The 21,994-nt window shown below is 53.8% G+C and overlaps 8 protein-coding genes across 8 annotated transcripts; 3 read left to right on the forward strand and 5 right to left on the reverse strand.

Annotated features, from left to right (window-relative positions):
- Positions 1–1,259: 1,259 nt before the first annotated feature.
- Positions 1,260–2,848, reverse strand: J4E85_011275 (uncharacterized protein; the record flags this gene model as incomplete). Its single annotated transcript, XM_051475478.1, has 5 exons — positions 1,260–1,439; positions 1,494–1,907; positions 1,961–2,073; positions 2,120–2,301; positions 2,355–2,848. The coding sequence occupies 5 exons, from the start codon at positions 2,846–2,848 to the stop codon at positions 1,260–1,262; spliced, it is 1,383 nt and encodes a 460-aa protein (XP_051320766.1).
- A 1,610-nt stretch (positions 2,849–4,458) lies between these two features.
- Positions 4,459–7,531, forward strand: J4E85_011276 (uncharacterized protein; the record flags this gene model as incomplete). Its single annotated transcript, XM_051475479.1, has 4 exons — positions 4,459–5,053; positions 5,100–5,357; positions 5,406–6,640; positions 6,695–7,531. The coding sequence occupies 4 exons, from the start codon at positions 4,459–4,461 to the stop codon at positions 7,529–7,531; spliced, it is 2,925 nt and encodes a 974-aa protein (XP_051320767.1).
- A 3,131-nt stretch (positions 7,532–10,662) lies between these two features.
- J4E85_011277 (uncharacterized protein) lies at positions 10,663–12,002 on the forward strand (the record flags this gene model as incomplete). The annotated part of the gene is made up of 3 exons (XM_051475480.1): positions 10,663–10,885; positions 11,160–11,692; positions 11,742–12,002. 3 exons carry the CDS (start codon positions 10,663–10,665, stop codon positions 12,000–12,002), a joined length of 1,017 nt encoding a protein of 338 aa, XP_051320768.1.
- Positions 12,003–12,360: 358 nt separating this feature from the next.
- J4E85_011278 (uncharacterized protein) lies at positions 12,361–12,641 on the reverse strand (the record flags this gene model as incomplete). Its single annotated transcript, XM_051475481.1, has 2 exons — positions 12,361–12,408; positions 12,432–12,641. 2 exons carry the CDS (start codon positions 12,639–12,641, stop codon positions 12,361–12,363), a joined length of 258 nt encoding a protein of 85 aa, XP_051320769.1.
- A 556-nt stretch (positions 12,642–13,197) lies between these two features.
- Positions 13,198–14,027, reverse strand: J4E85_011279 (uncharacterized protein; the record flags this gene model as incomplete). Its single annotated transcript, XM_051475482.1, has 2 exons — positions 13,198–13,446; positions 13,503–14,027. 2 exons carry the CDS (start codon positions 14,025–14,027, stop codon positions 13,198–13,200), a joined length of 774 nt encoding a protein of 257 aa, XP_051320770.1.
- Positions 14,028–14,308: 281 nt separating this feature from the next.
- On the reverse strand, positions 14,309–16,195 carry J4E85_011280 (uncharacterized protein; the record flags this gene model as incomplete). Its single annotated transcript, XM_051475483.1, has 1 exon — positions 14,309–16,195. The coding sequence occupies one exon, from the start codon at positions 16,193–16,195 to the stop codon at positions 14,309–14,311; it is 1,887 nt and encodes a 628-aa protein (XP_051320771.1).
- A 717-nt stretch (positions 16,196–16,912) lies between these two features.
- Positions 16,913–18,331, reverse strand: J4E85_011281 (uncharacterized protein; the record flags this gene model as incomplete). The annotated part of the gene is made up of 2 exons (XM_051475484.1): positions 16,913–16,956; positions 17,011–18,331. The coding sequence occupies 2 exons, from the start codon at positions 18,329–18,331 to the stop codon at positions 16,913–16,915; spliced, it is 1,365 nt and encodes a 454-aa protein (XP_051320772.1).
- A 721-nt stretch (positions 18,332–19,052) lies between these two features.
- J4E85_011282 (uncharacterized protein) lies at positions 19,053–20,871 on the forward strand (the record flags this gene model as incomplete). Its single annotated transcript, XM_051475485.1, has 3 exons — positions 19,053–19,188; positions 19,237–19,406; positions 19,453–20,871. The coding sequence occupies 3 exons, from the start codon at positions 19,053–19,055 to the stop codon at positions 20,869–20,871; spliced, it is 1,725 nt and encodes a 574-aa protein (XP_051320773.1).
- Between the last annotated feature and the right edge of the window lie 1,123 nt (positions 20,872–21,994).

A 21,994-nucleotide genomic window follows, 5' to 3' on the forward strand; every position in this document is an offset into this window, starting at 1 on the left:
ACACTGGTCACTGGGGTTTTGCGTACGTCGCGGAAAGCGGCCCTCCCTGACGCGCTTAGCTGCACAGTGTTAATCGCATCCTCTGCCACGCGTAAACCAACTGCCTAGTAATCAAGCACAGAGACGAGAACGCTCCCGTACAGTACATGAGGCCAGGGCATATCAGTAGCGCATCCTTCGCGCACTCGGTTGTCGTGAAGCCCATGACGAGCATTGCGCAGACGCATCCGTCGACAACACAAAGAGACGTCCATATCTGCATTCCAAGTTCTCTCTGCCCAATGGTTGCTGCTCTTTCGGAATTCCATCCTGTTATTGACAAATACTGGCCAAATCGGGAAAGGCTGTGGAGGCTATTGCCGCTCGATTCCCAGAACAGACATCATGCTAAGGTCATGCATGCGTAGCCACTTGTTTGGGACCTTGTTCGCTTGAGTAAGGTGAACGATCAGACTATCGCGATCTATGCTGTTACGTGGCTGTTAGTTGTTGGTCGCTACCAGAGGTAGTGGCGGGAGAGCTTCGGCCTGAGATAGATCAGTGGTGGAGTAGCAGCTTCGTTCTTGACGTCGGAATCAGTGACAACGGCAACAGCCTATCACGGGACTTCACCAGGCAATGGGAAGCCACCCGAACGCCTCAAGCGTGCCGCCCCGAAGGAGCAGGAAGCAGCGGTGTAGCCTGCACAAGTGCAGAATGCATGGCGTTTAGGAATGACGCGAAGGATTTCACCCATGAATGCGATCCTGCAGCTGTGTGTAACTGCAAGGGAGTACACAATGAGCCGAAGTGGTGTGGAGCTGCCCCGTTATAGACGAGCCGAAGTGGAGCGCGTGCATGCCCGTCATCGAATAGCAAGGTTACCGCTGCTTGTAGCGCGCTTCGTTCCTGTTCGTGTAACAAATTTTGCGCGCGTCGGGTGACATGGCTGCGGTGCCATGTCGGCCTGAACGCGTGGGGTGGATGAGGATGGAAGGATTGAGGTTCGGCGCGCGCAGGTGGTGACGAGGGGCATTTTCAGGCTAAACCGCTTGGCAGCAAGCGCCACAGCAGGCACGCCCCGATACGAGCAGTCGCAGAACTCACAACCTGCAGTCAATTCTCTGAAGGGAAGGGTAGCCGCAAGATACGTGTTGTTCGTCCAAATGAGGTATCTGCAAGTACATGGCCTGACTCCCGAGGTCGTCTCCTCCCAACTTCACAACGATTGGCTAGATTAAATGAATGCTACATCGGAAATAACATCGTTGAGACTCTCCTTACATGCGAGACGCAGTGCGCTTGGTACTTTCCTGAGCGGGTTCTCCCTGCAGCTGTTCGGCGTCATCCTCAGCAACCGAGCTCTTGACATCAGCCGACTCTTGCGCTGCGGGAGCGCCCTCAGCGTCGAGGTACGCCTCAATCAAACTCATGTTGCCTCTGCCGTGAATGGCCTTGATCTGCGAGACAAGTCAGTACCGCGCCACCTGTATACCGCTCACTGATAAGCTTACCTTGAGGCGTGGGTCGGCATCTGAAAGGAGACGACGGAATTGTTCCTCCGACCGTTGTTTGGCTCCGAGCATCAACATCATCATGAGATCGACCTGGCGCATGCGGTTGTCCGTGTATCGAGAGGCTTCACCAAGGGCTGGCATGACCACATCGTTGATCAAAATCGGCGTCCCGGCCGGGCTCTTTTCCAAAGCAGGGACTAGTGCTCTGAAGATGCGAATGCAGTCTTCGTCACTCCAGTTGTGAGTGATGTACCGCAGGAGATACGCCGCTGCACCCGATACAGGTTGCTTGGTGAAGAAGTCGTGTGGCATGAACGTGACTCGGCCATTGAGATCCGAGAAGTCGTTTTGTGATGCAGATGACAGCATGGTCAACGAGTCCTGGACGATGAGCTCCAGGTTGGGGAAAGTCTTTGCATAGTCAGTAAAACGCGCATAGTGTCTTCGGCATCGTATCCGCATACCCGAGCAAGATTGACGCTCATGTGGCCGCTTCCACCTCCAACATCGATGACCTTTCGGCCACTAATCTTATCCCATGGGAAGCTCTCCTTGAGATTGTCAAAATGCCTCTCAACTGTATTGTTTAGTTATGAGCTTGTACAAGGGTATCAATAACTCACGCCTTGAGACTCCCGCCATTGCACTGGCAAAGCGAGCTGCTCGCTTGGGATCTTGCTTGTAGTAATCGAAGAGAACGGTGCCATGTCGCGTCACAAAGGCATTTCTCTTGCCATCAGTGACTGTTGGTGACTCCTTGATGCTTTCCGAGGTCTCCGAAGCTGCCCTAAAGAACTCATCCAATCTTCAAACGAGTTAGCATTAGATTCAGTTGTGAAAGGCTGACCAAACACTCACTGGTAGGCCATGACATCGCGCCACTGCTTGTCCTTCAAGTAGAGCACGCTTCTTGACGTGTGCTTAAACACATCCGGCTCAACCTCTTCGAAGACGCGATCGGAGGACAGCATACGGAGGAAGCGACCGACGCGGTCTTCGTCCATGCCGGCCTTCTCGGCAATCTCTTTGGTGGTAGCTGATCCATCTTCTGGAATAGCTTCAAAGAAGTTGAACTCGCATGCTACTTGCCAGGCCGCCAAATCATATAGATAGCACACGAATGTTCGTGCATCGTTCCTGGGGCCGTTGACAAGACGGAGTAGGTCACGAGCGGCATCATTGAGACTATCGCGCAACTTGATGTGCTCCGGAGTTTCGGGAATGGTGTCTGAATCGATGGCGAATGAGGGCTCTGGCACCTTCTTCTCGGTCAAATCGGCGACGATCTGTGTGGTCAACTGCTGGACTTCCTTGGCCAGCTCAAGCAGGGTGGATTTGTGTTCGGCAATCATATTGTCTAATCGTTGTATACACTTGAAGCAGTTGTCAAGAGAAAGATGATGCGAAGTGAATCTTCCTGTCCTGCGTTCAAACTACCCATTATACTTCCGCTTCGTCGGGCTCATGTTGCTTACACGGCGGCGTTATGCAGGACGATGTTCTTGGAGTAGTGCTTGATGTGTCAGCTATCTGGGGCATGTCACTGGTGCTATCCAACGCCCTTAACGATGCTCGGCTGCACGCTGGAACATCCCGAATCGTATGGCAGGGCCCAATGGGAAGGACCCTCGCGCACCGAGAGACCAGATAGGATACGGAGTACGTACGTCTCCTGCATGCGCGTGCAGCGCACAATTCGGGCCTCTAGCTGCATGGTTCCTTGTGCACTCACGCGCATATGATTTTCGAGCAGAGGTCAGGAGAGACGTCTTTGGAAGGCCATGTTCCGATTCAGCGGATTACACTCACGCCCAGAGGTCTGCCTTCTGACTTCAGGTGCCCTCGCGTCGGCCCGGCGGAAAGCCAGCAATCTGAGACAAAGATCTTGACAGCGGGAGGCCACGGTGACTCCCGTCCTGCCGAAAGTTCAGGTATGTGCCTGAGTCAGGTCGATGCAGGATAAATAGACGCGCTGCAAACCCTGGTTGTGGACGTGGCAGAGGCCCCGCTCAAGTGAACCCGCCGCATGCTGCGCTGTAGGCGCCGAGAGCACCTATCGGCTCTACTATTACGCTAAAAAATTTCGGTATCGTAAGTGGTGCGATCAATTCCATTGTCTTGATGACAGCCGTTGGTCGGCGAAATGGGTGAAATGGGTGCGCGAGGATGATGGAAGCTCCAACGCTGGGACGGAATGGAAATGACTAAGCCTTTGACAAGCTAGCGCCGATTCGGACGGCACGTGCCCACGGGCCAACTCCGGCAACACGTGAAAGATCTCCATGTCATCTTCATAATTCGACAACCGCAATGCTTTTGTTGTCGCACCAGAGATGATGCATGCATGCTATACCGCCCCTACCTCAGTGCTTCAAGGGCTGTACGACGTACCGGCATACACTATCTGGGCAGCCGCAACTTGACTGCGTTCTTGAAACAGCGCTACCTCAGAATATAACGAAAGGGTGTACAATAGTCTCGACCCAATTGTGTTCGACTGAAAAAAGTCCTGCTCCTTGAAGCAGAGCTTCGTATCGCGTTGTGGTCACCTGTCCTCTAGACGATCGAGTGCCGGATTGGATTATGATGGCTGATAAATTGCTGATGACGACGCTGTCGAGCTGATGCTGAGCGCCGGGCATGGTAACGATCAACTGCCATCTCGTGGTTCACACGCTCGGATAATGTAGAAAAGGGTCTCGATGACGTCGTACAGGCGGGTCGTGCAGGGGTTGGGAGGTGCACCGAAAATCCGGGGGACCATCTCCACTCCCAACCCCTAAGGCTCACGAAGCTTTCCCTGTGTTTTTCACAACTCATACATTTTCCTTTGTTAGAACGCGTTTTCGTTATTTCCGGCAGTGGCAGATTCTCAGCACACCATTCAGATTTCTACGCGACAGTAGTCGGGCGCGTCTTACGCCACCTCGGATAGCTCCGCACCCCTGAAGCCCGAGTCGCGATGCCTGTCAACACCATCTCTGTGGGCGCGGCTGTGACGCCCACGGTTATCCAGACATATCTCTCGCATTACCTCAATCGCCGACCGCTTGCGCAAAAGCCCACGGCGCACATCTCGTACCACGAAGGCCTCGAGCTCATCCGTCGCTTTCTCCACTATGCCTCCTTCCACACGGTCGACGAATTGCAAGCCTTCACGTCGCAATGGGTTCCAGTACCGCGCTGGGTGCACGTAAATGTAGTCGAGGTTTCTGCGACTCTACTACAGCGCTCAGCAGAACTGCTCAATGCACAATTGGGGCCAGAAGGCATCAAGGCAGTCGGAGGAACGAATTGGTGGCAGTGGAGACGCGAAGGCACAACACTCAAGGCCGAGTGGATCGAGATGCGCAAGGACTACGACGCGAGGAAGCAGCTGGCAATCACCAAAGGCGACCGCATAATGCTCTATGTTCATGGCGGCGCATACTTTTTTGGCAGCGTCGACGAGCATCGCTATCAGATGCAGCGGCATGCGCGCAAGCTCAAAGCTAGGGTGCTGGCGCCCAAATACAGACTCGCGCCTCAGTTTCCTTTCCCCTGTGGTCTGCACGACTGTAAGTGGGTTGCTCGATGTCGAAGAAGGAATACTAACACCTCCAGGTCTGGCCGCCTACCTCTATCTTCTCGAACAAAAGCACGACCCTACGACGATTATACTCGCTGGCGACTCGGCAGGTGGCGGCATGGTACTCAGCATGCTCGTGACCATGCGCGACCAAGGCATACCATTGCCCGCAGGTGCCATCTTGATCAGTCCATGGGTGGATTTGACACACAGCTTCCCCAGTCTGGGTGGCGATAGCAAGATGGACTACATCCCCTCGCACGGTTTCATCCACAAGCCGAGCATGAGCTGGCGTAAGTTGGTCGTGTCCGTGTCGACGAGCAACTACTGACCACATACAGCACCTCCCAACGCAGACGATATGCTGGACATCGAAACATCCCTCAAGGGCTCGGTCAAGAAGAAGAACAGTTCCGACAAGACGGAGGACAAGGCAGCAAAGAAGGAGGCGGAAGCTGAGCGCGTACGAGGCTACTCCGTCCAATCTGGAGATCGACCACCTCTAGAAGAGGCCGCGGATCCATCAGCTACAGGACAAGGCATGGGTACTTGGATCTCGTCAAATGGTAAATACAGCATTGGACCCAAGAGCCAGCTATCAGTCCAGCTCGAAGATGAACGCGTCGAGATCAAGGACCAGATCCAGATGTACGCCCCGAATCATCTCTTGACACATCCTCTGGTGTCGCCAGTGCTACAGCCAACACTCGGAGGGCTGCCACCTCTACTCATCCAAACGGGAGGTGGTGAGCTACTCAGAGACGAGCAGATTTACCTCGCGCATAAAGCTGCGCAACCGCTGGCCTACATACCCCCACCTTCCAACAACCAGACCGCCGAATCCATACAAGCTCAAGCCGCCAGCTACAGGCCTACGAACGTTCAGCTCCAGGTATGGGATGATCTATGTCACGTCGCACCTACGCTCAGCTTCACCCGCCCAGCAAAGCACATGTACCGCAGTATCGCCCAATTCGGCGCTTGGGCGCTTGCACGCGCTCAGAAGAAGTCCATCGACATCCTCGACGATGACGACATCTCCTTCATGAGCAGTGATTCAGGCACTTCGTCTGAATCTGACAAGGCTGGTTCCGGTTCTTCGTCAGACGACCCCAAGTCCGCGGACAAACATCCCAAACCCACAAAAGCCGAGAAGAAAGCCGCTCAAGATGCACGCGTTGGTCGAGCTGGTGACGCGATTCCTCCTTTCGAGCGCCATATGATCCGCCAGCGCATCGATCGACACGGGCGCATCTATGCACTCCCCCCGAAGGAAGAGCTTGTTGCACTGAACATCCCTAGCGTTGACGTGGGCGTGCCAAAGACAGGACCCGTCAGCAAATGGATGAAGGCGCAATCTCAGTGGAACAACAAGTTCTCCAAGCAGAAGATCAAGATTCAGAAGCAGCGTATTAAGGATATGCAGAAAGGCTTCGAAGGCTTCGAGGGCGAGACACCCCCACCAACTGCCTTGGCTGGTAGGAGAATCAAGGGCATGAAGGCCGAGAAGGCGAAGAAGAGGAGTTGGGGTATGTCGATGTGGGCTGGATGGGGCAGTAAGCATGACTCAGCTACTGTAAGTGCACTCACTCTCAACGTCAGCCACGACAACGTTACTAACACGCCTCAGATCGTCCGAGAAGAAAAGGCAGACCAGAACCCCGACACTGAACCCTCTACCTCCGCCCAAGATCCAGCCAACACCCCCACCGACGGCACAACAGAAAGCAAGCCAACCCGCAGCCGCGCCAACAACCTCACCACCCCCGGCATAAAACGCTCGCGCTCCCACTCCCGCCACTCCGCCGTAACCGACAAAGGCCAAACCGGTCTTCCCCTAGACGACCTCTCCAAGATCAAGATCGACCTACCCACCCCGGGCCTCGCCGACGCAACGACGCTCGCCCCAGAACGCTCTGCCTCGCCCCTCCCCTCCCCCACAAGCACAAGCGAACTCAGTCAGCCCGGTATCGGTATGGGTATCCCACCCAACATAATCGTCTCCGACAACCCCGACAACTCCAGCACCATCATTCCCGAAACAGATACTTTGACTACCCGACCCACGGCTGGCGGTATCGCGTATCCGTTTAGTTTGAAAGTTGATGGCCCGGATGGGAGGGATGTTAATGCTAGTACGCTTACGCTTGCGAGTTTGAATGTTAGTACGCCGCCGGCTGTTGATGAGGAGAAGCAATTGGGCAGTATGGTGATGGGGGGTGAGAGTGAGAGTGTGAATGAACGGATTTTGAAGGAGGAGAGCGTGAATGAACAAGTTTTGAAGGAGGAGAGACCGGGTGTTGAGCGGTGGTTTACTGCTGGGGCTGGGGCGGGGCTGTTTAGTGATGGTGTGGTGGAGGAGAGGGCGGAAGAGGGGGAGAAGGTGGAGAGGCCGGGGGTTGAGAGGTTTGAGACTGCGATGGATGGGCTGGGTATGGGCGCTGCTGGTGATGGTGGGAAGGCGTGAGGTTTGCGAGGTTTGATGTTGGGTGGAGAGTTGTCAAAAGATTGAGAGTGAGGAAGGGGAAGTAAAATTACTGTAGATACCCATTTTCTTACTGTTCGTAATCTTAATACAAACGTACACATCTTATCGCATGCACATGTAGGAGATCAACCAGTAGAAAGAAGGAGTTGAACATCTACCTATGAGAAGGCTACATCGTCTTGGCGGTACAACAGGTCTCATCTTTATACCATGGTATGCGGCAGCGTACCGGTGCATTTCGTACCTCGTACGAGGCGGCACTGTATGTTAAATACACGAACGCGTATCGTAAAAATATATCCGACCTTGCGTGTTTAGCATAATTGTGAAAAACTACCCTGATTCCGTCCTCCCTAAGTTTAATCACCCCGACTTTCTGGTACGCTCTCGAAGATGCAACCACCGCAAACGGATGCTTGGCTGTCGTACCAGGTAGTCATAGATCGCGGCCTGTTACACGACGGTGTCGTCGGGATAAGAATGGGCTGCCTGAGTTTGTGGAGCTAGACGAGCCCGTGCATGCTACTGTAGACGGTGTATCGACGACTACCCCGATCCCGCAGAAAAATGATAACGGAGATCTGGTGTTCGAGCAGCTCGAGGTCAAGGCTGGGACATTGATACTAATGCATGGAAACCTTGTGCATACTAGTGAAGCCAACAAGAGTGGAAAGAGCCGCGTCGCGTTCAACTTTGGCGTGGTTGAGGGGACGCACGAGTGGTTGGCAAATAACTATTTGCAGCCTTACGAGGGTGAGACAGAGTTTGAGCAGCTTCGTTCTTGTTAGTGGGGGGTGCGCGATGGAAGTGCATGAGCGAAAAGGTACCTAGATAGTGTAGAGGAGGAAGGCAAGTGTCGATGGCTCGGGCTCGGGGTGGGTGGGTTCTTCGGCGATGACGCAATCATGCATTATGGAACGTGCTCAACACCTACACCTGGCGCTCATCAAAGAATCTCCCTTGGCGCATACGAAGGCCTCCATCCCAATGAAGGTGTTGCTCATGATCGAACCAGGAGGTATTCGTAGAGTTTGGCGTCGATGCAGTGAGTCGACGTAAGACGTGTATAGCTCCAGGCTACGGGCTATCTCTTGCCTGCCAGGCTCGAAGGCGCAACGTATCCACGAGACATAGCGCACAAAACCGTACAACGCGCTCCACAATCATAGACAGTGGCTGGTGGAAGTTGTAGAACAAGCACTTCTCGCTTACTCATCTTCGCTGCACGTAAGCTGGCTATGCTTGATCCTCTCGCTTGTTGTCAGATTGCAATCGCGCCTGCCGTCTTTTGCAGAGTGCAGGCGCATGAACCCCACCACATCTCATGCCGCCCCTTCAAACACTATACACCACGTCTCACGGACACTCCGGCTTTTCGACCGCGACATGACGCCGACGCTACCTCGCGCGCCCCTGTGGTCAGATCAGGCAGAACCTGACACCTGCGGCTGGAGTTATGGCTTTCACCAGGGGGGAAACACTCTGTCAAGCATCCGCAAGTCTGCACACAATGGCTGCATTAGATGCAAACTACTTCTTGATGGCATTGAGAAGTACACCTTCCTTCCTTACCGCCCTCAGCGAACCACCGAAGCCACGCTTAGTGAGTACGAGCCCGATCCGGGTCTCAGGGTTCACGTCCGCAACGATCCAGAGCTACCTCTACGGGTGTTGGTACAATATACAGGCATGGCAACTAAGTCAGGGAGCCTGCCCATGGAGTTGTATTTCTACAACAACCCCGGTTCGTTTAACACCACAAGAGATACGGCACCTACGTCATTCGCTTACCTTCTTCAGAGAAGCCACCTGCCTTCTCAGACATCCAGCCAGCAGGGCATATTTCCTCTAACCCTGCCTCTCAAGCATGTTTTAGCACAGTGAGAGAATGGATCAGACAATGCGACACTCTACACCCAAAATGCTTCTCCAAAGAAGATATCTCAACGACACCAACGAGGCTCATCTGGGTCGGTTCATCTTCAAACGACATAAAATTGTGCCACTCGAGTGAAATGTCAGCCGGCGCCCGATATGTTGCTTTGAGTCACACATGGGGCGTGAAAGAAGAGCGTAGGAAAGCCATGCCGTTACTCTTGAGAGGAAATTTATCTGCGCGGGTACTCGGAATTCCTTGGAATGAGCTCACTCACACGTTCCAGGATGCTGTCACGATTACCAGAAACATCGGCATTCCATATGTTTGGATAGACTCATTGTGCATTGTACAAGACGATCGTGAGGACTGGGCAAAAGAGGCCGCCCGTATGGCATCGGTCTACAAGTACGCCTACGTGGTCGTTGCTGCGACAAGCTCGAAGAACGGTGACGATGGTTGTCTTCGTCCCAGGGACCCAAGTCACGACCTCGTAGACCCACCCAACGGTAGCTTTCATGTACAACGACAGATTAGCCACCGCACAATCATTGAGTGGCAAGCAGAGAGTACCACCATGCCTCTTCTGGATCGAGCGTGGTGCTTTCAAGAGCGACTGCTTGCGTCCCGAATACTCCACTATACCGATCAAGAGATGATGTGGGAATGTCAAGAACAACTTTGGTGTGAATGTCAAACTATCAGATTCGACGACCCATCAGCAAAAGTCGATTTCGACAATCCATTGACATCAAAACTGGATACCTTCAAGCTCTCTTACGCCGCCGCGGTGGCATCGATAGACCCTGATATACGTGCCAGCTCATGGAACAAGGTCGTGAGAGAGTATTCTCAGCGGGCATTAACCTTCGGCACCGATCGACTTCCTGGTATCTCTGGAATCGCTAACGAAATTGCGCTGCCATTGATGGGCAGATATCTAGCCGGTCTGTGGGAATTCCAACTCCCTGAAGCGCTCTTGTGGGAGACTGTAGGTGGAGTGATCGACCGTCCATGGGTACTTCCAAGACCTTTGCAATATGCGGCGCCCACGTGGTCTTGGGCGTCGACACTTACAGCCGTCGCTCTAAGAGAAAAGAATCCAGTGGCCAAGTCCACAGTATGGGTCTGTCGGGTGATAGATGTGACATGTACACCACAGACCGCAAATCCTTACGGACACGTTCGAGATGGGCGATTGAAAATATCCGGGCCGACAATAGGAGCGACCCTGATGCGCACAGATCGTGTGTCTGAAGCAACCCGCTACGATGTCTTCCTGGAGAACCGGGACTCTGAGGCACCAGAGAAGGCAGCAAAACTCGACATGACGAGTGATATCGAGCTGATAGAGACTGTTGTAAGTGTGGTGCTATTGGTTATAGAGACCTGGTCCTACGATACGAGCTCTGAACGCCGGGTTGCCTGTCTCGCATTGGTCAAGTCAAAGACTCATAGTGAGTGCTATGAGAGGGTCGGAATCGTCAGCGGACGGGGACTGGAGTTGTCTCAGACCAAGGACTGTGAATTCATTATCGTCTAGCTCCGCCTCGGAGATATCATAACCCCGCATGACATCACCTCGGTATTCCCAGAAGACGACACCACGACACCACAACCTTCTCCCATTGCAATCCATTGAACACATTCAATATACACTACATCAAGCCTCCGGGTTCTATACTTCCAGCATGTCCGTATTCCGCCCCTCAGCACACGCCCTAATAACAGGCGGCGCATCCGGCGTCGGCTACGCCGTCGCCCAACTCTGTTTGAAACACTCAATGCGCGTCTCCATCGTCGATTTCAACCAGTCCTCCCTCGAAATCGCACGCAAGAACCTCTCCGGCGACGTAAAATGTATCCAAGCGGACGTCTCCTCCCGCTCCGACTGGGCGTCTATCCGCCAACAAGTCGGTACTGACGTTGACTTCCTTATGCTAAACGCCGGCATCGGCGGAAAAGGAACGTGGGGTGATGAAGATTACTTTGACAAGATCTTGGCTACGAATCTAGGGGGCGTGGTAAATGGCTTGAATGCGTATGTTCCGAGTTTCAAGGAGAGAGCGGGGAAAGACGGGAAGGGGGAAAGTGCGATTGTGATTACGGGAAGTAAACAGGGTATCACGAATCCACCTGGTAATCCAGCGTATAATGCTAGTAAAGCGGCTGTGAAGACGCTGGCTGAGCATTTGAGCTATGATTTGAAGGACGCAGGTGTTGGGGTGCATTTGTTGGTTCCGGGGTGGACGTTTACTGGGCTTGTAAGTCGTGTTGCTCTTGTTCATCGGCAACAACTAACGCACATCACAGTCTGGGAACGAGCCGGGCTCTACCAAGGCCAAACCGGAAGGTGCGTGGTCAGCCGACCAGGTCGCTGACTACATGTACACCAAGATGCAAGCCAAGAAATTCTACATCATCTGTCCCGACGACCAGGTCACGGAGGAGACGGACAAGAAGCGCATGTTGTGGAGTGTTGGGGATATCGTGAATGAGCGGCCACCCTTGACTCGATGGAGGGAGGAGTATAAGGAGGAGGCTGAGAAATGGATGGCGGAGCAGAAAGTGTAGAGAATATGATACCTAGGTATCTTCCTATTCCCAACCACCACCCCTCTTAATATCATCCCCACTTCAAACCGACAAAATCTTATGTTTACCCATCTCCTCATCAAGTAACTCCTTAATCTTCTCATGATACCTGTCAATCCCACTCGGCCTGCTCATCGCCACCCAAAGATCCTCCGGCACATCCACCCCCTTCTCAAGCTCACACGTCAAATTCCGCGTAAACAACGTTAGCCCGACCCCAGCTTCCACAAACGTATACGTGATCCAACAGTACCCCTGTACACCACCACTTCCATCTTCCCTAGCAGCGATGTCATTGACTTGCCGGAACGCGAATTTGCGACCGCGGTCCGCGATTTCAAGGATCTGAGATGGTGGTGTACGAAGTCAGCTTATGTCTCAGGAGCTGTTTTGCATGGGAAGATTTACCCATTTGGGGTGGTACGTGTTGTTTGGCAAAGCGACTTTTTCGGTCCACACGTCGCCGACTTTGAGAGGGAGAGAGAGGTTTTGGCCTGGGGGTAGGCCGGAGCTGCCGGCGTAGGTGCGGCCCCAGTTTGAGGGGTTGGAGACGAAGTCGTAGATTATTTCGGGGGGGTAGTTGAATATTGTTGAGGAGGTTACGCTCATGACGCCCATGATGAGGTGTTGTGAGGGTTGCGGTAGAGGTGGTGGTCGTCGAGATGGTACCTGTTCTGGTCTGGTGTCAAGGTAAGGATATCGTAGCCAGCGGATAGGCGCAGAAGAAGGGCGAAGATGTTGCGGTTAGCAATGAGGTTTGGAAGAAGTGGAAGAGCGACAGATTGAAACAGCGGGCGAAGTTAAGCATCTCAAGTATGGTACTGTGAAGGCACCTCTCCGGACCGTCATGATTGGAAGGCATGGGCACCGGCTATTCGACGCACGCCGATCCGCTGACGTATGTCACGATGACTGATCCCCACGTCTGGCCCAAGCTACCATGAGACTTGCTTTTGCGCCGCTCTTTGGAATCGCGGCCGAACAGGCGGGGTGAGCTCCGCACGCCGATCATCTAAGCCTCTTGGACTTCATGATGGAATGCGTCCAACATTGTGCGCGCAAAGCCTAGATTCGCGCATCGATGTGAGAGGTAAAGTGAGGAGACTGCAGTATGCCTTGCACTTGCTGAGGATACTTCGTAACCAGAATAGTTTGCATTGCGATGGTATCATGTCTATGCCTCCTTGATCAACTTGCGCGTCGCGCTCTCCATCCAGAGCTTAGTGTACAGCCTATGCAGCCACTGAATATGCCCAGGTTGCGGCCCAGCGTCCTTGCCCTCTGGCGTCGTATCTACGAAAACAGACTTCAGGTGGAAGGTAGCCATCTGCGCCGCATCGTCTTTCGAGACCTCCATAGAGAAGAGACCGTCGGAGGGTCGGGGCTCGGAAACGTGTGGTGAGTCGCCGCATCGAACGATGACCTAGAGACACGTCAAGTCAGCCAACAAACCCCAATGCGATCACCTGAAGTTCTTACCTTATCATCCTTATGCTCCACAACTTCAAAGTGATCCACAATCTTCGTCCCAACCTTGTACTCGCTCTTCGCCAACTCCTTCACATCCCAAAGATGGCTATCCCTACCCTCCACATTCCGATACCACTTCTCCAACAACCTCCTCTGCACCCTAAACGCCACGCCGCTCCAAATCCCGCGACAGAAATCCGTCGTGAGAGCCGGTTGATCAACCGATATCCTGCCCCCATCGCCCTTGACCCAGTACTTCTCCGGCAGCTTCCCATACGGAATCTGCTTCACCGCATGGTCTATGCAGCCGGGCGGGTTGCCGTTGGGGTTGTGCGCGCGGAAGACGGCTGTGGTGAGGTCGGGGGAGGAGGCGTCGTAAGGCACGAATTTTGTGTTGCGCGTGTAGAAGGAGGAGACGCTGTAGGCGAGGAGGACGTTGGCGGAGAGGCCGCCGGTTATGCCGACGAGGACGCCGAGGAAGCGCTTCGGGCCTGAGATGCGTTTTATTGTTGGGGGCTTGGAGATTGTGTTCATCGTGACGGTGTGAGGGGAATGAGACGGTGGTGGAGGAATTGGGGGTCAAGCCCTGCGTGGAGTGGAAGGAGAGGGACGGCGTTCGCAGCGCAATTGTCGCGTGGGGTGGTCGGAATGTTTTGGTGTTGAGAAGCTTGGACCCTCGGTGGGTTTTGGATGCCGAGGGTGCGTCGGCGAATGCTCAAGCTCAGACACCGACATCTTCATCTCGTCACTGCAGTCGCCTTGATTCTATCTTCACGATTACATTACTGGTACTAACAACAGGGCTATATATCTACTCAATGCAGATGCGCAAGCGCGATACCAGAGTACGCGCTGTCTGTCTCGTAGATCTTCTTCTTCCTCCCTCCGTCCATGTCGAACCTGTACACGGTACCACCAAGGTCAGTCAAGTAGACGTGCCGGTTCACAGCATCAATCTTCAATCCAATCGGCTCGTGGAAGTGCCTCGCTAGCGTTACAACATCTTTCTCCTCCTTCATCTCGGCACCTACATACGCCTTGTTCAGCGTGTTGCCGAGCGGATACTCGCCACGGTCGGTCCAGTACAGCGTTTGGCTGTCAGCTTCGAATTCTAGATCGATGGGTTCAGGAAGGTGGTCGAAAAGCAGTTCAATGTCGGAGCGGGATGATGCTGTCTCGTTGGCAGGCATCTGCATGTTTGCGCGGAAGATGCGGCCCTTGCCGCCCTTTGACGGGCCCTTCTGAGACCAGTAGAACTTCCCGCCCTGAGGATCGACTGCGATACCAACACACCAGTTGGTCTGGTCTTCTCCTTCCGCTGAGCTGGAGTCGCCGGTCTGCACGATGATCTCGTGGTTGCTGCCGTCAAAGTCGCATCGGTGGACGCGCAGGCCTTCCCGGTCGCAGATGTACAGCTTCTTGTTCTCGTGGTCGATCTTAAGCTGCTTCGGTGTGTGGATCTGACCTTCCGGAATGATGGCTTGGACGTCAGTGCCATCGAGGTTCGCGGATATGACACTGCCGTTGTTCTTCGCGGGAGACGCGCCCATGTTCGTCCAGAAGATACGACCAGCTGAGATGGATACGTCGATACCGTCTGGCATGGCTTGGCCACCCACAATCTCGCGCACATTGCTTCCATCCGCTGAAGCAGTCATGATCTTGCCGGAGGTAGCCATCTTCTGCAAGTCGGTAACATTGCCTCCGATGCCAATATCGAGGAAGTACAGTCTGGGCGCCGCAAGGTTGTCGTGATGGCCGCTCTCGTCCTTGGAGCTCCGCGTCGTCTCACCAGCAGGATACAGACCGCCTTTGCCAGACTTCGCGCCGAGCTTGCCCTTCTCGACAAAATTCTTCTGGACCCAGTCCCGCGCTGTGGGGTCGCCGCCGCGTTCTTCAACATAGTTGTTCTCGATGAACGCAACCGTATCTAATCCGACCGCATCCATCATTCCGCAAGGTCCAACCGGGTTATCCTTGAACATCGTTAAGAAAAGCCTGTCGATCTCCTCCGGCTCCGACACGCCCTCCGCCATGATGAGCAGGCTCTCCCGCTTGATGGCGGCCCACAGTCGGTTGAAGATGAAACCGGTCGACTCCTTGCGCGCGATAGCCGGTGTCATACCCGCATCATGAAGTTTGCTTTGCAGAAACGGCAGAATGTCTGCATGCGTCTCACCGCACGTCATAAGCTCGACAACGTTGTTGCCCGGAGGCATGTAGTAATGCATGTTGCAAACGCGATGCCGACTACCCGCGTCCACCTTATCGAGCATGAACCGCGACTTGTACGACGACGAGTTGGAAGCTAGGATACAATCCTTCAGTGCTTGTTGTTGAAGCTGGCCCATGATGTCGATCTTCAACGGAAGCTTCTCTGGCAGCGCTTCAACCACCAACCACGCGTTCTTGACCGCCTCTCCGATGTCTTTAACGGTGTTGAATTGCGTTGGTTTCCGCGCGTTGCCGGTCAGTTTCGCGAATTCGTCCATGTGGTGTTCGATGTAGTGTGTTGCGGCGTTCCTCTGCTCGTCACTGAGATCGCACAACACGACCTCATAGCCGGCGGCGACCCATGAAGCAGCGATTCGTCGACCGAGGACTCCTCCGCCCAGAACGGCGACTGGTCGAGATGATGTGTCCGGTGCCGTCCATTGCGGTTGTGTGCTGCTGGATGCAGCTCGTGTTTGCGTGTTCGACATGATTGAGTATGATAACGGTGTTGATCGAGTGCGAAAAGATGTATTGACAGTTCTCAATTCCGGTTCCAGTGTAGTTATACGCGTGCTCAAGCATCGCGTCGTCGCATAGCTCGCAGAGGGCTCGGCCGAGACCCGCCGAACGCCTCTTGTCAGTCGTCTTGCGCAAAGAGACATTTTCGTTGTCGCGGTGTATTAGTCCAGACGATAACTGCTGCTGCTGGGCTATCGCTGATACCGCGACTTTCTCAAGCGCGTCTAGATGCGTGTTGTATACCATTGGTTGACGCTAATGCAGCCTAGAAGCATGTTGGTGTTGCGTCACTGCCCAACAGCTCGGTAGACATCCGTGCAGTGCCGCCCCGGTGGCGACGTCATTCGTACGGTGCTTTTTGTGTCGTGCGAGATGGGTGTTGGGGCGTGCGAGACGGTGGGCGGTGGTATGTCGGCCGAACTTCATGCATGCTGCGCGAACTTGTCGACTTGAGTTGTTGCTGCATATGCGACTATGACGATTGTCAGGATACGCGCGCAGAAGTTGGAAAGTGATGGGTGTGTTGATGGTAAAGTTCATTTTGGAAAGGTTGATAATTGCAATGCATTATGAAATTTGTATGTTTAACAAGTCTAGATCACTACCCTTTTTAACCCAACTACTCCGACAACACCACTGCCACAACCCCAACATCCCTAGAATCCACAGCAGATCAAACACGATAATCACTGGAAAGTGAAGATCTCATCCTGAGGCTTCGAGATTTTGCCTAAGCCCTCGTTAGCAGTATTCCACGCAACATCATCAGACAGTCTCAACATACCAGGTGCCTTAAACCCCCGTTCCTGCAAATACCCAACCATACTCTCCATCATCGGATCCGGCCCGCAAACAAGAACCTTGCTATCCATACCCGCCGGCGCAGGCAGACGCTGCTCAATCATGCTCTTGCTGATACGCCCCTTCTCGCCTTTCCAGCTCTCCGAAGGGCTGCTCAAAACGTAGTGCACATTAAACTGCTCGTACGTCTCCGCAAACTTGTCGAGTTCATCCTTGAGCAGGATGTCTTCTTCAGTCTTATTGGCATAAAGCAGCGTCGTCCTGGTATCGTCGCGCGGGTCTTCGCAGATACGGCGGATGATCTGGAACATGGGTGTTATACCCGTGCCACCAGCGATCATACCGAGTTCCTTGACGAGGTTCTTGTGGTATTTCATCTCGCCCTTGGGTCCACGGATCTCAACGGTGTCGCCGACGTTCAGCTTGCTCAACCAGGGTGTCAGTTTACCACCCTCGTAGATCTTGACAGTGAGTTCCAGACGTCCGCGGTCCTTGTTGCTAGACGTAGGCGTGTAAGAGCGCGCGAGTTGCTTCCCGTCGACTTCGTGTCTGATGGCAATGTGTTGGCCCGTCGGCAGCCCCAACACGGAGTTCTCATTCGGCAGCCCGAAGACGAAGCGGATTGTGTCGTGGGAGATGTTGAATTTGTCGATTAAGGGGAAGGGCTGGTAGACGCGGGCGTTGAGTACGCCGAGATTGATATCCTTTTTCTTCGTTGGCTTCGACGACATGGATTTGGCTTTGATGTGCGCGGGGTAGGATTGGAAGTCTTTGTGCGCGACGTCGAAGCTCTTGGTTGCCCATAGGCTGGCGTAGCCGGCTAGAGCCATGCTCGCGATGGAGGACACGGCGAAACCCTTCCAGAAACCGGCGCTTTGGAGTCGGTGCAGCAGCGGCGAGAAGCGTCGGCCTGCGACTATGGAGAGCACGACAGATGTCAGACCAAATCCAATAGCTCCAAGATGCAACCGCCACGATTTCGGCGGCGGCAAGTTGTTAACAACGTGTACTCTGCTCGGCGTGATCGTGGGCATCTTTGCGGCTTCATGGTCGGTCCAGTCCTCGTCTGCGATGCGCCCAATGCGGAAGTTCTCGAGGATCTCGCGTGCGTCGGTGGAATGGCCGATGTCTTCGTAGGCGGTTGTTGCGTCTGTGCCGGCGTTCTCCAGCAAGAACTCTTTACCACCAGGGTGGTCTTCTTGGTAGTCCGTCACATTGTAGACGTGGTTCCAGAGGGTGACCCATAGATCGGTCTTGCTGGTATGCTTCGCTACCTCCTGGAGAGTGTATACACCGTCGGCCATGGCTTGAATGAGATGAAAGACAGAGTTGCGTTCCGTCCGTCACAAAGGGGGCGTCAGGTCGAATAACTGCGACGATGAAAGCCTCCAGCCAAGACCCTTCATCGTCGCAATAGCCCCATGCAGCAAATGCGCAACGGGCATACCGATCCACTATCCACTACGTCTGCGCGCGACCGAGATCTCGGACATTCGCAGCATCAGGATCTGTTGTTGCGCCATGACAAATGACAGCGCTATTGCGCAGCGGCTACCACGAGGTGTCCGGTGTTGGTGGAGCCAAGCCCCCCACTTACCTCGGCATCTCGATGCTTAAACCAATCAAGCCTCCGCTGACAATCGGAGGTGCCACCACGCGAGTGGCCTCTGTCCAAGCTTCTTCCGCGCAACGCATACTTGCTAAATCTGTTACCTCGAACGAAATTTCGATCAACGGCTTCGGCCGGGCTGGGTTCGCACGACCTGCAGTGTTTTTTGCTTTATTTTGGCGCGCGTTGAAGGGTGCATTGGGCTCTTCGGCGCTTTTCTTCGTACGATGGAGTGCAGGCCGGAGGTTGGTCGGTGGCGATGCGTCATTTCTACGGACTAGACGAGACCTGCAGGTGGTGGGTTGCGGATGGATACGTAGTTTGGTGTGCTCTCATTTAGTCGCGTTATAGTCCTGTCAAGATTGTGATGCCTCAACCGTTATTCCATACTTTGCTACGCTTCGCTACGCAACATCATGACTATCAAGGGCTTTTACCTCGTTGGGCAGGACAAGAATGTCTTTCGCCAGGATATCCACATTGATCAGTATCACGACTTTGAGGCGCTGCAGGTTGCTGTAGCGGAGCAGTACAATATTATCCAGTCGACTGGTATGTGAGATGATTGTACTGATGCGGGCATGGACTTACGATGCACAGGTATCGGGCTGCAAGATGCCAAAGGAGAGGACCTCCATGATTTGGACGATGTGTTGGATTGCGATGAGGATATAGGCATTACGGTCGACGGTCAGGCCATTCGCGACCCTTCAGGCCCAGAGGGTCTTCCTTTCGTGGGAAGCTACTACGAGGTCTTTCCCGATCATCTCGTGAGTTCAACTTGAGAAGCGCGCGAACTACCACTAACGCGACCAGGGAAACCATGCGCGTCTTTTCCAGAAGTATGGATCTTTGATCAAGTACGAGACGATGGGCAAGCAGAATTACCTGACCAATGACCCTGCTATTGCGACTGTGGCTTTCCAAGAGTCGGCATTCTTCAGCAAACACATCACTCCCGAGCATCCTTTGGCGGGTATCAAGGATAACAGGGCGTTGTTCATTTGCGACACCGACACTGATGCGTGGAGGCAAGCGCATAAGTTCATCCCGCCTTCCATGGCACCCAAGGCTATCAGACACTACACACCTCTCATGGAAGCCTCGGTAAAAGACTCGTTCAAGGTCTTTGACCAGCTCGATGAGCAGGGCGAAGCCTGGAACGTCTACCAGTACATGCTGAAGCTCGCATCTCAAACCGTCTTCAAGTTTGCGCTCGGATACGACGCCCACCATTTCGACAACCCCGATGCGCCGCTGAGCGAGCTAGTCATCTTGATCGCTCAATCCCTCTCCCTGAACAAGAAGGTCGCGTCAAGAGGTGCCTGGTACGCAAAGCTCAGCGCCATCCCCTTCACAGCAGCCTACGACCTCGACAAGATCCGCTACAGACTATGGACCATCCTCAACCAAGCCATCGACCAAGCCCCCAAAGGCAGCAACGAAGACGACCTACCCCTGCAATCCGCAGCCCTAGGAGCCAGCTGCGTAGTCGACTACCTCAAGCGCGCCACCGACGACAACGGCAACAAACTCCCCCGCGAACTCGTCATCCCAAACATGCTGCCCATCTCCGGCGCGGGCTTCACAACAACCTCTTCCCTCCTCTCCTGGCTCCTCTACTCCCTCTGCGTCTACGAAGGCAACCAAGACCGGCTCCTCCAGGAACTCGTCGACGCCGGCGTGAATGAGAACACAAAGTGGACACCTGAGCTCTCCGACGGCCTCACTTTCCTCGACAAGTTCGTCAAGGAGACCCAGCGTTTGCATAACCCTTCTTTCCAACCTGGACGCACCGCCAAGGTCGATTGTATCGTCCCCGGCGGCTACAAGCTGCCCGCCGGCTCCGTCGTCATCTGCGCCCTGCACGCCATCCACAACAACCCTTCGATCTGGTCGAACCCCGACCGATTCGACCCCGACCGCTGGGGCACAGAGGAGGTTTCCAACCGCCCTAAGAACTCGTACATGCCGTTTGCGACCGGCCCGCGTAGTTGTATTGGTTTCAACTTTGCGCTTGGAGAGGTTAAAGTGCTGCTTCCGGAGTTGGTGTATAGGTATGAGTTTAGCAAGGAGGGAGAGGAGGCGGTGACGTATGACCCTGAGTTCCAGCTTATTCGGCCGATGAACTTTTATGTTAGGGCGAGGAGGAGGACGAGTTGGCCCGAGCCGACGAAGGGGGCGAAGAAGATTGCTGTGGAGTATCAGGAGGGGGAGGAGAAGCCGCCGATTTAATCATCAGAACTAGCGTACGATGTGGTAGGATACTCACTGAAAGCTTATGTTATATTGTTGATAGTTATCTAATACAACCCTTTCTTCAAAACTAAGCTCGCCTTATCCTAGATACTCCGCCCAACTCGGTTTGTGAGTGTCGTCAGTTTGTGGTCCCCACTCATTCACCATCCTCACGTGCCATGCATTTGCATAAGCAAACAACGCGCATCCAAGGTTCATCAAGATAAATGTACCTGTAAAGAACTCATCCATGGAACCATTCGCACCACACAAGTGTCGCAAGAATGTAGACAGAAAGCCAACAAATAAGATACGATGGAGTACATAAAACCCCATAGGCACCAAGAGAGGAAGGATGATAACGCCGTACATCGCAGTCACCACAACCGCTATGCGGACGAGACGCCAATCGCCCCAACCTGATTTTGACGACGTAGGCCACCAAAAAGTCCCCGTGGTTCCCACCAAACACAATGAATATACCAGAGCGAAAGCGAAGTGGGATTCAACACTAATCATACTCACACCAAATAAACGCGAGACTACAAACATGAACGCATGTTTCAAATGAGCAACTGTCGGCCGCACCCATGTCTTGTTCGCCTGTCTCACCCAGATTTTACTTGATGCGATGCACCTCAAAAGGCGGAGTACTGGTAGTGTGATGAACAAAGCGATTACTGCGTGTACGGGGATATTGAAAACAAACAGCCTGCTTGTCGCCAGCAGGCCCTTCTCATCATTCAAAGTTGAAGCAGCAATGATCCCCGTCGCGGAGAGCCAGTACATGCCAAAAAGAAGTTCCATGAAGATGAAAACAAGAGAAGACCTAAAGCGATCTTTGACACGCAGCACGATTGGTAAAGGACGAAGGTTGTACTTGCCGACTGGACCAGCGAGCAAGCGAAAGATTTCCGGCACAACGAAAGAGACGATTAGGGTGCCGACTGCAAACTGAGTGAAAGGAATGCCTCGCATGCTAAAGATTTTGATCGTTTGCGGTAAGGCGCCGAAGATGAAGCTGACCATGCTGAGTCTCCAAGTACGGTCCACGGTGGTACCGGGAAGATCAATCATGTAATCCGGAGGTGATTCGAACACGTTGGGTCTTAGAGGGAGC

This window comes from Alternaria conjuncta (assembly GCF_024043145.1).
Source record: "Alternaria conjuncta strain BMP 0040 chromosome Unknown scaffold_32, whole genome shotgun sequence".
Classification (NCBI taxonomy): domain Eukaryota; kingdom Fungi; phylum Ascomycota; class Dothideomycetes; order Pleosporales; family Pleosporaceae; genus Alternaria; species Alternaria conjuncta.